This window comes from Bombina bombina, chromosome 2 (assembly GCF_027579735.1).
Source record: "Bombina bombina isolate aBomBom1 chromosome 2, aBomBom1.pri, whole genome shotgun sequence".
NCBI classification, from domain to species: domain Eukaryota; kingdom Metazoa; phylum Chordata; class Amphibia; order Anura; family Bombinatoridae; genus Bombina; species Bombina bombina.
Window position 1 is genome coordinate 806,169,082 of NC_069500.1, and position 15,049 is coordinate 806,184,130.

Sequence of the window (15,049 nt, forward strand, 5' to 3'; positions counted from 1 at the left end):
AACAAAAAAAATTTCAGGACTGCTCTCCAATGGAATTTTCAGTTGCGTAGTTAAAATAAGAATTTTGTCTCATCTTTTTATTTAAAAATCTCTTTCTGTGCCTGAACTTTAGGCATCTTTTTTGGCAGTTATACAAAGTAAATGGGGGAGTCTGTGTGTGTGTATGTGAGAGAGTGTGTGCCTGTAAGACTGTGTGTTTGTGAAAGTTATTGTGTGTGTGAGAATTTGTATGAATGTGTGTTTTTTTACCTTTACAATACTTTAAAGCTTGACTACACTCTATAGTAAAGTGTGCACATATTTTAGTCCCTTGGCTAAAAATTGCTCTGGAGAAAAGTTTTATGCACAGTGCCCCAAAAAAATAGAAGGAATATTTGGGCACATGCAGGAACTGTATAGATAATAATAAAGAACAAGAGGGGCGCCTCACCTGTGCATCAATATATCCATATATGTGAAATCAAAGAAAAAAAGCCAAATGGGTACTCACAATTGGCCCAAGTACACTTATGTACTAGTAGGAGCTGGCTGGTATCTTCAGGTGTACCAGCTAAACCTCTCCAGGTGCAGAGTAGATAGTGCAGGGGGATCTTTGTCACAATATGTACTGATGGATAGTCAGAAGCAGTGTGTAAAATGGTTATAGAAGGTAATGTATCTTCTATAACTGTTTTATACAGGACTCAAAGGGTTAAGAGCCTCTTTTATTAACTCAGCACTTTCTTCCAAAACCCCTCTTAAAACAAACAGTGGCCTGTCAGGAGGAGACGATAAACAGACATTATCACTCATTTGGCCCTTGAAGCCAGTGCCTCATTTAAAGCAATAGTTGTTACTATTTCTCTGATGTGGTCACAGAAGAACTAAGCTCCTTTCTAATATCTCCCCTCAGTCCAGAGACAACAGAATCCTGACTGGTTTTCCATTTTGCATTCAAAACTGTTCTTCAACAAAACTATTATCTAACATAAATAAAAGGAGTATTAGAAGTATTTCTGACATGAGAGATAAATGTTCTCAACTATATTTGTTCAATGAAATGTGAGCCTTCGTACTTACTTATCACTAAAGCCGGACAAAAGAAGAGCAATAATAAAATGCTCCAATACACTTACCCAATCATGGGTGGCATATGTACATAATCACCAATTACCAGCTGGATCTCACTATAACTATGGCTGCGTTCGGGCAGCGCTCAGGAGCTAGTGGAGGCACTTCGCTTCCAGCGATGACGTGGCGCTAGGTGACGTCACAAGCAAGGGAGCTTAGAGAAAACGTTTGCATGCGCAAAGGGATCTGCTGCACAATAATGGACTTTGCGCATGCCAAAGTTTAAGTTCCCTTGTGTATTACATGCTCAACCCTCTGCAGCACATTGGCTATTTATTACTAAATAGGGCTAATAAATAGACAATGGGCTGCAGAGGATGTGTGTAGCGAAACTAAGCCTCACTACTATGAATAAATACAAAATACCCCCACTTTTTGTCAATATGGTGACAGTCGCCAGCCCACCCCGTGAAGGAAATAGTAGTTAGTAGGCACAATGATTGAACGTCAGGTCTTTGTGTTTATATATTGTATATATACTATGATTTTCTGTGTGCTCTAGAGAATGTAGCGATTTCTTTTCACTTCATACGCTATGTATGAAGTGAAAAGAAAAGGGCTACATCGTCTAGAGCACACGAAAAATCATATTATATATATAAAAACATGGCATCCTCCACAGCTACACGTGTGTGGAGGCTGCCATGTTTCCAAGCGTCTGAGCTTGCTCTGAAAAGTCCCAGCTTTTCCAGCACGCTGGAAGCGCTGGGACTTACGTCACCAGAGCGCTCCAAAAACGCCAGGCATCTCATTTGCAAGTGTGAGAAAAACGTTCCAAGCGAATTCCAGTTCGCTTGGAGCGCAGCCCGAACGCAGCCTATGTGTTTAACCCCTGTGTAGCGGTTAAACACATAGGTCTGTGTAAGCAGTAGTTCAACAAGACAATACTCCAGCAAACTGACCATTTTATATTGATCTTTCATATACCTTAAGTCCCTGAAATAATATATACTCATTTATACTGTAAGTGTATATTATTAAAATTAGTGCATGGCAGAGTGGCAATTGCCCCCCCCCCCATATCTTAGAAGGAGAAATACCCCATCTTAGAAATAGGGTCGAGACAGGTGAGTGCACCAGTATTTGTGCACCCATTCCACTCCAGACTGGTTTAAACAACAGCCACACTGCAGGAAAGCCATAAAGATTTGCAGGATGATGTGTGCAGTAGTGCCACCTGTCCACCTATGCTTTAAGGAGCTACCATTTTGTTAAACAGAATACCGATCTAAAATATGACAAGAAATACATAAGACGCAGTACACGCCACAACACACACACAATAGATAATTCACACTTCATAACATCAATCTGTCAAAACCAATGCAAGTTGACAGTGACATCATCAACCGGCGACCAGTGACGCTCCACAGCCGAAGGTCACCGTGGTTGTTCCTCTACTAAGATGGCGGCAGCCTTGTGTCAGTGTTACCGGGTGAGTGATAAATCGGCCTTGGCATATAGCGGTTCTTTTGCTTTTCGAAATTTAGTATAGACTGGACAGTTGGAAACAGCTCTTTGTCATTAATCGCTGGGCAATTGCACGGTTAGACCGACTGGCCTCGGTGTACGAGGTGTAAAAGGAGACTGCTGTATGTCTGTGGTGCTCATGTGTGTGAATCAGAAGGACCTGTAAGCATCGCCTGCAGCACATTTTCTCACCCCCAACCTAACACATCACCTCTCGGAATTTAGGGAAGGATAGAGCTTTGGTACAGTAATTCATATATATTTCTTTCGTCTGGTTCTATATCACCTTATAAAATGAAACCTATCCAGACCCCCTTCCTCCCCTCCTGAAGTTTAGTTTCATGAAATCCTATTAGAGATGAGCCATTTTAGTAGAATTATTTTTATGTCGATATTTTATTTTGTTTAAAAAATGTATTCAATTATTTGGATGCTTATATTAACTAAATAAAACGTTATATTTATTTTGCTTGTTTTTATACTCCGAGCCAATTCAGATTTTTTTTCTCTCCCAACTAATGTGTTTTGTTTTCAAGAAGATATACATTCACAGATAAATAGAGTGGGTTTACTTAAAGGGACACTGAACCCAAATTTTTGTTTCATGATTCAGATAGAGCATGCAATTTTAAGCAACTTTCTAATTTACTCCTATTATCACATTTTCTTCATTCTCTTGGTATCTTTATTTGAAAAGCAATAATCTAAGTTTAGATGCCGGCCCATTTTTGGTGACCAACCTGGGTTGTTCATGCTGATTGGTGGATAACTTCACTGACCAATAAACAAGTGGTGTTCAGAGTTCTCAACCAAAAATTGTCTGGCTCCTTAGCTTAGATGCCTTATTTTTCAAATAAAAATAGCAAGAGAATGAAGAAAAATTGATAATAGAAGTAAATTCGAAAGTTGCTTAAAATCGCATGCTCTATATGAATCACAAAAGAAAAAAAATGGATTCAGTGTCCCTTTGGGTGATTTATTGATTATAAATTTGATACATTGTCTGTTTTAAATTCTGCTATTGTATTTTGAGCTCCATAAGTGTACTTCTGAAGGCAAGGCTTTGCTTGCACACACATCTAAATTAGTTTAATTCATTTAAGATATAGCATGAACTAAACAAGTATTGGGACCCAGTATAATGTAAAGCAGTGTTTCTCAACTACCCCCAACAAGTCAGATTTTCATTACAGCTGTACTAGTGCACAGGTAAAATAATTATCTGATGGGTGAGAGCATTAGTAACCCTAGTTACTAATTATCTGATTATTTCACCTGTGCTCTAATTGAGCTATAATGAAAACCTGGCCTGTTGGGGGTACTTGAGGGCCGCGGTTGAGAAACACTGATGTAAAGAAATCTTTGGCCCTTGAGTTTTTTGTATGTGTCTTGTAGTTTTCATACACTCCTATTCATTTTTGCATTGGACCAAAAGAACAATTTGTAAATCCACTAGCATTGGAGAGAAGGGATTTAACAGAAAAAGTGGTCTAGAGGTAGATGACTGGGGTAATATAAGATATTTTCTTTTCTGAAGATAAACTTTGGAGAAAGGCATGGGGCACATGCAGCCCTTGGATTATTACACAAATAATGAATAAAACAAAAACAGAATTACTACAGAATGTTATGTAAATTTACCTATCTAAAATAACATTATATATAACCTTTGACAAATCCTGTGCATTGATAATGGACCCTATCACCCAGAAAAAAATGTCCCGAAACTTCTCCCCTTCATGGAATGTACCACGGATAGATGCCAATCACTAATGCCTTGCTGCCACATCTACACACATCACTCAGATACAGCATTTTATTCTTCTTTCTTTTCTCTCATACCTCCATACACAGTGACAGAGGCAGCCTACTGCACGTGGATGAACATAACCCAGATTTTATCTTCAGATCCTAAACCTCATCTCTCACACAGCCTTCTAAAGCTTGAGTTCTTTAAAGGTTGACTATTCATGTAGCAGGTCACAACATAAATAAGCATTGTTTACTTATAGTAATAAGGATACCAGCTATTCCAGGTGTAGATATTATTTAAGGGTACTAACAGAAATCAGAAGTATTTGCTTGCAACATAACTCCCAGTTGAACTGTGAGCTTGTAAGGATTAAATTAATTGTGTATCTATAAATGTATATTTATAAAATGGATAGTGATGCACCGAAATGGAAATTCTAGACCAAAACCGAACCCGAAAATCCAGGATGCACTTGGCCGAAAACAGATACCGAAAATTATCTTTTTTCAAATATTTTTTTTTTGCATAATTAGACTGATGAATGAATCTGAATTGAAAACCTTCAAGCAAATAAAAAAAAAGCCCACACTTTTATTGAAAGTAACACACCAAAATTGGACAAAAATATCTTAAAACAATAATATGCTACACAATAATTTTACTAAGAAAAAAAACAGGCAAAAAATGATAATGCCATTTTCGGCCAAAATGTTTCAGCAACCAAAATTTCGGTGCATCCCTACTTAAAATATCAAATATCAATATACTGTATTTTTTACCAATTATCCAAATAAAGTTTAGTTCTATAAAACTCATTATATGCAAAACAGTAAGTCAAGTAATTAACTTAAACAGCAGCTCTAGGCTAGCATCAAATTAAAAACATGCTACACAATTATTTTACCTAAAATAACAGGCAAAAAAAACCTGAAAAACGAAATAGCCAAAAATGCAAAAAATTTTCTGCGGCCGAAATTTCGGTGTATCCCTAAAAATGGAGATTAAAAACATTTTTGATGGGCCATTAATGTGATAAAATGATATGCTCTTATTCTTTAGATCAAGTCATTTTATCACTAGCAACGCGGCAGTGCTATCCTGGAGTAAGGGTTGAGTCAAATTATTTGACACAAACAGGAGAGGCAGGTTACATATACAACTTTGCTACCTTTAGTGCGCAGTACAAGGTGAGCTAAATAAGGTAAAACTACATTTTTTGAAAGGATGCTGACAATTTATTATTAAAGGGATATAAAATAGTGTTTCATTGTTGTAATAAAAAGCACTAAGCAGTTGATTATAGTTTTAAAATTATTAAAATACATATTGCAATGATATTTATAAAGTATTTTTTTTTTAAAGGGACAGTAAATGTAAAAAAATGGCACTGAAAAGTGCCTTTACATTGCGGTCTATAGGAACTGTGTGTTCCCTGTAAATATATATGTATATGCTTATATACATATATATTTATTAATGTGTTTATAATCATATTACCATATATTTATATATATATATATATATATATATATATACATATACACACATAAACATATATATTTACATTTTGCTGCCCATCGCTGTGCGACTTACCCCCTTTGCTGCAATAGTTTTCATGCCGCGTCTCACGGCATGAGAACGAAGCTCCCATTGGAGTCTATGGAAGCGTGCTCTATTAAGCGCATAGCTTCCTAGCAATGCGAATGTGACTTTGCGCTCGCATTCCAGGCCACTTAAAACACCAGTGCACAATTGCGAAAGCACAATTTTGCGCTCCATGTGTAATCTTGCCCATAATTGGGTAATCTATGCTCAGAAATAGCATTTTTTTAGTGCATCATAAAATGACAATTATATTTAGTTGGATGGCAACTGACTTGTTGTCAATATGTGGCTCCAAGATAAATTTCCCGCACGGCTATATTGGCTAAGAGGTGGAAACGTCAACTCAGTCAAATAGCCTTCTGCCGTTGGCTGCCTTAGCAGCTCAGTGCGGCGAACGCTTGGAACAAATAAAGGAGCTTTCAGCATAAAGTATTTTATACTTCATGAATGAAAGTCCCCTTTTTCTTTCCTATGGCATGAAGAGTGCACAACATCATTCCAATTACTAGTGGGATATATAACTCCTGGCCAGCAGGAGGAGGCAAAGAGCACCCAGAAAAGCTGTTAAAGTGAAGGTAAACTTTGATGAATAAAAGCCCATTTTTAAAAAATACTATTAAAAACAGTGGCACTTTCATTCATCAAAGTTTAGAAAGCAACCGTTTTGATTAAAAACTTACCTTTGGTTTTTTTTCACAGCCAGAGCAGCTTCCCCCACCTGGAGATCCTCTCTTCACACGTCATCAATGATGACTAATCCAGCTTACTCCAATCAAGGCTTTCCCCCAGGGTAGTCATTGCCTGAGGCCATGCCGTGATTGGAGGAAGCTGAATTTATTGCTCAGGAATGGGATATGCTAGGGGTTCCTTTTTCCCCTCCCCTGTTTTTAAGAAGATGTTTCCTGTTGCTGACTCTATTCGTGACTCATGACGCACTGTTCCTAAAGTAGAAGGATCTATTTCTACTCTTGCTGAGAGAGCTACCATTCCTATAGAGGATAGTTGCTCTTTTAAGGACCCAATGGACAAGGAGCTAAAGGCTTACTTAAAAAGATGTACATCCATCAAGGGTTACAGTGGCAACCTGCAGGGAGTATTGCTACGGTTGCAGGAGCAGCATCTTATTGGTGCGATGCATTGTCTGATCTTATTACAGAGGAAACTACAGTAGAGGAGATCCAAGATAGGATCAAAGCTCTCAATATGACCAATACCTTTATCTGTGATGCCAACATGCAGATAATTTGTCTGGGAGCTAAAATGTCTAGCTTTCACGGTACTAGCCTGCAGGGCTCTGATCTGTTAAAATCTTGGTATGCAGATGTCTCTTCTAAGGCCAAGCTTTTGGCTTTACCTTATAAGGGAAAGACTCTGTATGGACCTGGTCTGGCAGAGATCATTTCAGAGATTACTTCTTGTCCTACCTCAGGACAAGAAGAATAGACCTAGAGGTCGTCCCACTTCTAATTTTCGTTCCTTTCGTAACTTTAAGGGACAAAAGTCCTCTTCAAAACCAGATCAACCCAGATCCACTTGGAAATCCAACCAGCCCTGGAACAAGGGAAAAAAAAACAAGAAGCCTGCTGACTCTAAATCAGCATGACGGTTCCGCCCCCAATTCCATTGTGGATCAGGTGGGGGCAGGCTTTCTCTTTTTTTGTCAAGCCTGGATACGCAATGTCCCAGACCCTTGGGCGGTGGACATAGTATCCCAGGGTTACAGAATGAGATTCAAGTCTTGCCCTCCAAGGGGCAGATTACTCCTGTCAAGACTATCCTCAAACCAAATAAAGGAGGCTTTCTTAAACTGTGTAAAAGACCTATACTCTCTGGGAGTAATTGTTCCTGTCCCAAGAGAACAGGGTCTAGGATTCTATTCAAATCTGTTTGTGGTTCCCAAAAAGTAGGGAACTTTTCAGCCCATTCTAGACCTCAAGTGTCTCAACAAATTCCTCAGGGTCCCGTCCTTCAAGATGAAAACTATTTGTTCCATTCTTCCTTTGGTACAGGAAGGTCAGTTTATGACGACCTTAGACCTGAAGAACGCATACCTTCATGTTATCATTCACAGGGAACACCATCTGTATCTGAGGTTTGCCGTTCTGGACAAGCAATTTGTTGTACTTCCTTTTGGTTTGGCCATGGCTCCCAGAATATTCACAAAGGTTCTTGGGGCACTATTGGCAGTGATCAGATCCCAGGGAATTGCTGTGGTGCCTTATCTAGACGACATCTTGGTTCAGGCGTCATCTTTTCAACCAGCCCAATCTCATACAAAGATGATGTTGTCTTTTCTATGTTCCCACGCGTGGAAGGTGAATTTGGAAAAAAAGTTCTTTAGTTCCATCTACCAAAGTGTGTTTCCTAGGTCCCTGTCCATAAAGATTTTCCTGACGGACAAAAATTCATGCTTCCTGCCTTTCTCTCCAGTCTGCCTTTTTTCCGTCTGGGGCTCAATGCATCGAGGTGATTGGTCTGATGGTGGCATCCATGGACATAATTACTTTTGCTCGGTTCCATATGCGACTGCTGCAACATTTTATGCTCTGTCAATGGAATGGAGATCATTCGTATTTATCACAGATGATAAATCTGGACCCTCTAACAAGAGACTCTCGTGGTGGGTATCACAGGAACATCTGTCTCGGGGCACTTGTTTGGGGTCCTCTAAAGGCTCAGGGCCTGTGGTCTCAGGAAGAGTCCTCTCTTCCCATAAACATTTTGAAGTTGAGAGCTATCTTCAGTGCCCTATCAGCGTGGCCTCAACTGTCGTTGGTCCCGTTTATCAGATTCCAATCGGACAACATCACCTCAGTGGCTTACATCAACCACCAGGGAGGGACTCATAGTTCCTTAGCCATGAAGGAGGTGACTCGCATTCTGCAGTGGGCGGAATCCCACGATTGTCTTCTATCTGCCATCCACATTCCAGGAGTGGACACCTGGGAAGCAGACCTTTCATCCCGAGGAGTGGGCTCTCCATCTGGAAGTGTTCTCTCAGATATCCCTAAAGTGGGAGATTCCAGAATTGGATCTGATGGCGTCCCGCCAAAACGCCAAGGTTCCAAAGTACAGTTCAAGGTCAAGAGACCCTTAGGTCGTTCTGATAGATGCTCTAGCGGTTCCTTGGAGGTTTTCTCTGGCTTATCTGGTTCCTCTGTTTGCTCTCCTTCCACGAGTCATTGCTTGTATCAAACAGGAGAAAGCATCAGTGATACTAATAGCTCCTGCATGGCCTTGCAGGATCTGGTAAGGATGTCATCTCTACCTCCTTGGAGGTTACCTCAAAGGAAAGACCTTCTACTTCAGGGTCCTTTCCTCCATCCAAACTTAGATTCTCTGATGCACGTTGTTGATTTTAAACTGTTATCCTGGAAGTTTTTTACGCTTGCAGAGGGTCTGAGCTTTCAGCTCTGCAGTGTGATTCCCTGTACCTTATTTTCCATGCTGATAAGGTGATCCTTCATACTAAATTGGGTTTTCTCCCTAAGGTGGTATCGGATTGAAACATTAATCAGGAAATAGTTTTTTCTTCTTTTTGTCCTAATCCTTCTTCTCAAAAGGAACATCTTTTGCATAACTTGGATGTTTTGCGGGCTCTAAAATTTTACTTGCAAGCTACTAAAGATTTTCGGCAATCTTCTGCCCTGGTAAGGGTCAGAAGGCCACTTCTCTGTCTCTCTGGTTGAGAAGTTTGATTCATCTGGCTTATGAGGCTACAGCAGCCTCCTGAGAGAATTACGGCTTATTCCTCTAGGGCTGTTTCCTCTTCTTAGGCTTTAAAAAATGAAGCTTCTGTGGATCAGATTTGCAAGGCGGCAACATGGTTCTCTCTACATACTTTTTTTGCAAATTTGATACTTTTGCCTCGGCCGAGGCTTCTTTTGGGAGAAAGGTGGTGCCTTCTTTTGGGAGAAAGGTGGCAGTGGTGCCTTCTGTTTAGGTCCTCCTGCCTTTTTTCTCCCTCCCTGTTTATTTATTCCGTGTCCTCTAACTCGGGTATTGGTTCCCACTAGTAATTGGAATGATGTTGTGGACTCTCCATATCATAGGAAAGAGAACAAAATTTATGCTTACCTGATAAATTTCTTTCTTTCCGTATATGGAGAGTGCACAATCCCACCCTCTCTTTTTTTAATTATGATTCAGCAGTTTTTTTGAGTTAACCTCAGGCACCTTTTCACACTTGTGTTTTTCTTTCTTTTCCATTTCCTTCGGCTGAATGACTGAGAGTTATGGGTAAGGCAGTTACACTTTACAGCTTTGCTGGGGTGCTCTTTGCCTCCTGCTGGCCAAGAGTTGAATATTCCACTAGTAATTGGAATGATGTTGTGCACTCTCCATGCCATAGAAAGAAAAAGGGGACTTTCATTCATGAAGTATAAAATACTTTATGCTGAAAGCTCCTTTATTTGTTCCAAGCGTTCGCCGCACTAAGCTGCTAAGGCAGCCCACTGCAGAAGGCTATTTGGCTGAGATTTGACGTTTCCACCTCTTAGCCAATATCCGTGCAGGAAATTCATCTTGGCGCCGCATATTGACAACAAGACTCTCCATGTCTGGAAAGAAAGAAATATATCAGGTAAGCATACATTTTGTTATTTGTTCCAATGGTAAATCCTAGCGTTTCACAAACAATAGGACAATAGGCATTTACTAGTGTGTGTATGTGTGTGTGTGTGTATATGTATATATATATATATATGTGTGTGTGTGTATATGTATATATATATATATATATATATATATATATATAATATAAATATTGTGTGCTATAATTATGGCCATACATTGGCCAAAATGTGTGAAACCATGTATGCCTGCTACCTGTTTTTGTACTCATTTTTAACTAGTTTAAAAAGGTCTGGTTTAGCAGTTCCTGGTAGTTAAATATGTGTTTGTTCATTATGAACTCTGGGTGAATAAATAAAATAATATTTAAATAATAATGTTTGTTAATAATCTTGTCTGCAATTACCGCCCAGATAGTGATGTCACACGTTCCGACGTACGTTTCACCAAAAGGACGCTTGGTTTTATCCACTTGTAATGGCTGGTCTCTCGCCCCACTATTAGCGCTCCACTGATAATCTGTCCCTAAATTGGATATTTTTTAAAGTTTTTAGGCAGTGCTCTGAATTTTTCTCTTTTGTTGTAGACTTGTTTGTCCAGCAGAGTTAGACTATTAGCAGCAAGTTATCCCCTCTCAGTTGTGAATAATGGGAGTGTCTTTCGGATATGTCGTCCAGCTCTGGAGTCTCAGCAGGTAAACAAATATTTACATGATTACTTTTTTTTTTAACTTTAGCTATACACCTATTGATATTTACTTTTTTTGCCTATAAGCTGCGATTTTATTCATCAGGAGGCAGACGAGGGTTTCTGGCAGGACTTTTTGATAGCATCAAACAGGAAATGTCAAAAAATAAGGAGATGAAAGAAAGCATAAAAAAATTTCGAGAAGAGGCAAAGAAGCTTGAAGAATCTGAAGCCTTACAGCATGCTCGGAAGAAATATGTAAGCTGAAAAGTGTGTGTATGTTGTGTATCTGTAGAACTAAATGCCTAACCGGACTATATATAAAGGCATTCCAATGTCTGATGTCATCATATCACTCTTCTTCCTAATTTTTGAAACTGACTTTACTTTAGGTATCATGCAGTCAAGATATTCCTACATATAGTTAGTTATAGGGGAAAAGTACTGATGTCACATTACAGACAAATTAGTAAATCTTAACTTAGATTGTAAGTAGAATCCTCCATCTCTAGATGAATGTACTAGGAAGCACAATGAGTTTAAGCAGCTAGGAAATAAGGCTTTAGGTGAAGTCTTGCTGGTTTGGTCACCTACATTTGATGTATTTGTGAGTTTTTGATGAAAAGGCATATTTAAAACATTCTAGCTTTTGGGATTAGTTACATGCACGTTGCACAGAATCTCATTTACTTCTTTTTTTTTTTGGCAGAAAATAATTGAGTCAGAAACAGTAAAGACGTCAGAGGTGTTCAAAAAGAAATTTGGAGAGATATCAGAAACCGTAAAAGAGGTACAAAAAAAAAAGAAGCTTTCTATCAGGCACTGAGTATATTTGTATATACACATGTATTCTTTTTGTAATGGCTTGTGCAAAATGGCCTTGTTTTGGTAATAATATTTAACTTCCCAGGAACTGGTACTCCTATGGTTACTCAGGTTTTAGACAAGAGGTACTCCAGCAGCATGCAGGTATATTTATGAAGTAAATATCATGAAAAAGAAAGCACCAATTACAGGACTCACTTAAAGAGAGTATATGTTGTTAGGAACCCTATCAAATAAAATATAACTTTTATTCATAATAAACATAAAAATCCGTAGGAGACGGATAGCATGAATGACATACAATGTTTAAAAAACGGCACAGTTGGAGACCTGTGTACAACTACTTGCAACAAATACTAAACGGTATAAGAAACTGGGAACCGTAAAAGAATCCTCATATAGTTAACACAACATATATTGTGTCAGGGGGGACACAGTCCCTAAGTGTAGTAGTAGCTGCAATTGGCCCAGTAGAGGAAACTGAGTTACAATGTGGAACAACTTTCTCACAAAGCAAGTAATACTATACATGAAAAGGGAAACACTATAAGCAAGGTATATTGGCTAGAGTGTACAAGTATATACGGGACAGTGTTATTCCATAGGTATGGGAGTAGTAATAAGGACCCTCATATACTTAGTACAATGTAGCACATTATATCAAAGGGGGACACTGTCCCAAAGTATACAAGGTAGAGGGCAGGTAGCCCAATGAGGGATACTATTAATTAAACCCAAATTATAAAGCCTAAAACCATATGTGGAACATATTTCACACAAATAGCTGATAACTGAGCAAAGGAGAGGACCCCAAATAGAATAGTAATAGTTATAGTATAGTAATGCAAAATTATTAGGCTAAAGTGCAAGTAAATGTGGAACAATTTTCACACAGAGTAGTCCGCAACAGGCCGGCGGTCGCCTGATGCGCATTTTTCTGTTTAAGACAATATTTATGAAGGTATGGGCTGACAAGTACCCAGAGAGGAAACATGTTTGCCCACAATGACTGCTGGTTGTGCAGCAACATAAAACTGCACTGGGGATCTCTTGTTCAATCCCCCAGGCCCTAAGATTAAATGAGTCACCAGAAGTCTGATGTGCATATTACAGTAGATGTGTGTGATATGTGATCCTCTTTTCTCTCGTACGCAGGGTTTGGATGAAGTCAGCAAAAGTGATATTGGGCGTAAGATTCGGGAAGGCGTGGAGGAAGCGGCAAAAACTGCCAAACATTCAGCTGAATCTGTATCCAAAGGAGGAGAAAAATTTGGGAAGACTGCTGCATTCAAAGCCATTTCCCAGGTAACATTGATTTGCTACACCAAGATGACACTCCACAGCCCTAAGTTCAGGAGTAAGTTACAGCTTGACAAATCCTGGAGGCCAAGAGCCATGGTTCCTACATCTTTACCTATGTTTCCTAACTTTTTTTATTATTATTTGCAAATGTTTCAACCATGTAGTAAGAAGTTATATTAGTTAGAAGCTTTTTATTTATTATCAAGAAAAACAAAATTGTTAAAGGGATAGTCTAGTAAAAATTAAACTTTCATGATTCAGATAGAGCATGCAATTTTAAGCAACTTTCTAAATTTGCTCCTATTATAAAATTGTCTTTGTTCTCTTGATATCTTTATTTGAAAAAGCAAGAATGTAAGCTTACAAGCTAGCCCATTTTTGGTACAGTACCTGGGTAGCTCTTGCTGATTAGTGTCTAAATGTAGCCACCAATACGCAAGCGCTACCCAGGTTTCTGAACAAAATATTGGCCGGCTCCTTAGCTTACATTCCAGTTTTTCAAATAAAGATACCAAAAGAACAAAGAAAAATTGATTAAAGGAGTAAATAAGAAAGTTGCTTAAAATTGCATGCTCTATCTGAATCATGAAAGTTTAATTTTGACTGATTAATTCACCAATTAACTAATAATAGTAAAAAAAAGTACAATATGTAAAGGATAAAATAATGCCTTTTCTATATCATAAGTAATGCTGTACCTCAATTATGGTCTGAAATTTTGACCCATAAGAGAGAGAGAGCAGACTAATTAGACCAAATTGTTATTTTCTGGCATCAGTATCTCTATACGAAATGTCTTGGTCCGCTTATGTTTTAAAACATGGTAGCACATTGAGCAGATTTTTTTTATAAATATTAAAACTATGTTCATACAGCAAACCTCTTTCTCACAGCAATTCCTTATCAATTTAGACACAGTTTAAATAATTGCTTTCTTATTAAAAATAAAACAAAGAATGTATTTAAAAACTACCAAGGTTAGCATTTTTAAAAACTCAGGTTATCATATTATTGTACTAGTAAAGAATATGGAAATATACAGTATGTTTACTGAATAAGTATTTTTTTAATATAGAAAGCTCCTATGCTGTTCAGTGAGATAAAAATGTTTATTGCTGGTCTAAAGGTGGTTTAAAGAAGAGGGTAATCCTGTTTGCATGCTTTTCTGTGTGTCTCGCTTGGCTGAGTGAATAAATAACTGCTCAGTGCATTTGTGAGAATTATAATGTAAAGATAAGATAAAATGGGTGCATGTAGGGAGATGGTACAGCATACTTCTCAGTGTCTAGGGCAGCACTAAACATAAATATGCACCTGATCTGATCTTTCACACCACCCAATGACTAAACTATCATGTTAACCGTAACTGGGTTTAAATCTGCAGCCTTTAATTACTCTAGAAAGTGATAGTAAGTCTCATAAACCTGTGACTAGGAGGATTTATCATAAGGTCTGGAAGGCTTTTATTGTTTGGTGTATAGATCATGGTGGTTCCTGGCATTCTTTTAGAATTCCGCATCTCTTACAGGATGGTTTGGATAAGGGCCTATCTGCCAGCTCTTTTTCTGCTCTTTCTGATTTGTTTTATAGGAAGATTGCTAATCTTCCTGACATTCATGGTTTTGTTCAGGCTTTCACATGAATTGAGCCTGTTATAAATTCAATTTCTCATACCTGGAGCCTTAAAGGGATAGGAAAGTCAAAATTAAACTTGTATGATTCAGA

General features: G+C 38.4%; 1 protein-coding gene across 1 annotated transcript in view; it reads left to right on the forward strand.

Moving 5' to 3' along the window:
* The first annotated feature begins 2,423 nt into the window (after window positions 1–2,423).
* TIMM44 (translocase of inner mitochondrial membrane 44) overlaps window positions 2,424–15,049 on the forward strand; it is a 57,002-nt gene continuing 44,376 nt past the window's right edge. Inside the window, exons 1-5 of the mRNA XM_053703015.1 lie at window positions 2,424–2,545; window positions 11,097–11,204; window positions 11,285–11,455; window positions 11,907–11,987; window positions 13,178–13,327. Of these exons, the coding sequence (XP_053558990.1) occupies window positions 2,516–2,545; window positions 11,097–11,204; window positions 11,285–11,455; window positions 11,907–11,987; window positions 13,178–13,327 (540 nt within the window). The 5' untranslated portion in view covers window positions 2,424–2,515. The remainder of the gene's footprint in view (window positions 2,546–11,096; window positions 11,205–11,284; window positions 11,456–11,906; window positions 11,988–13,177; window positions 13,328–15,049) is intronic.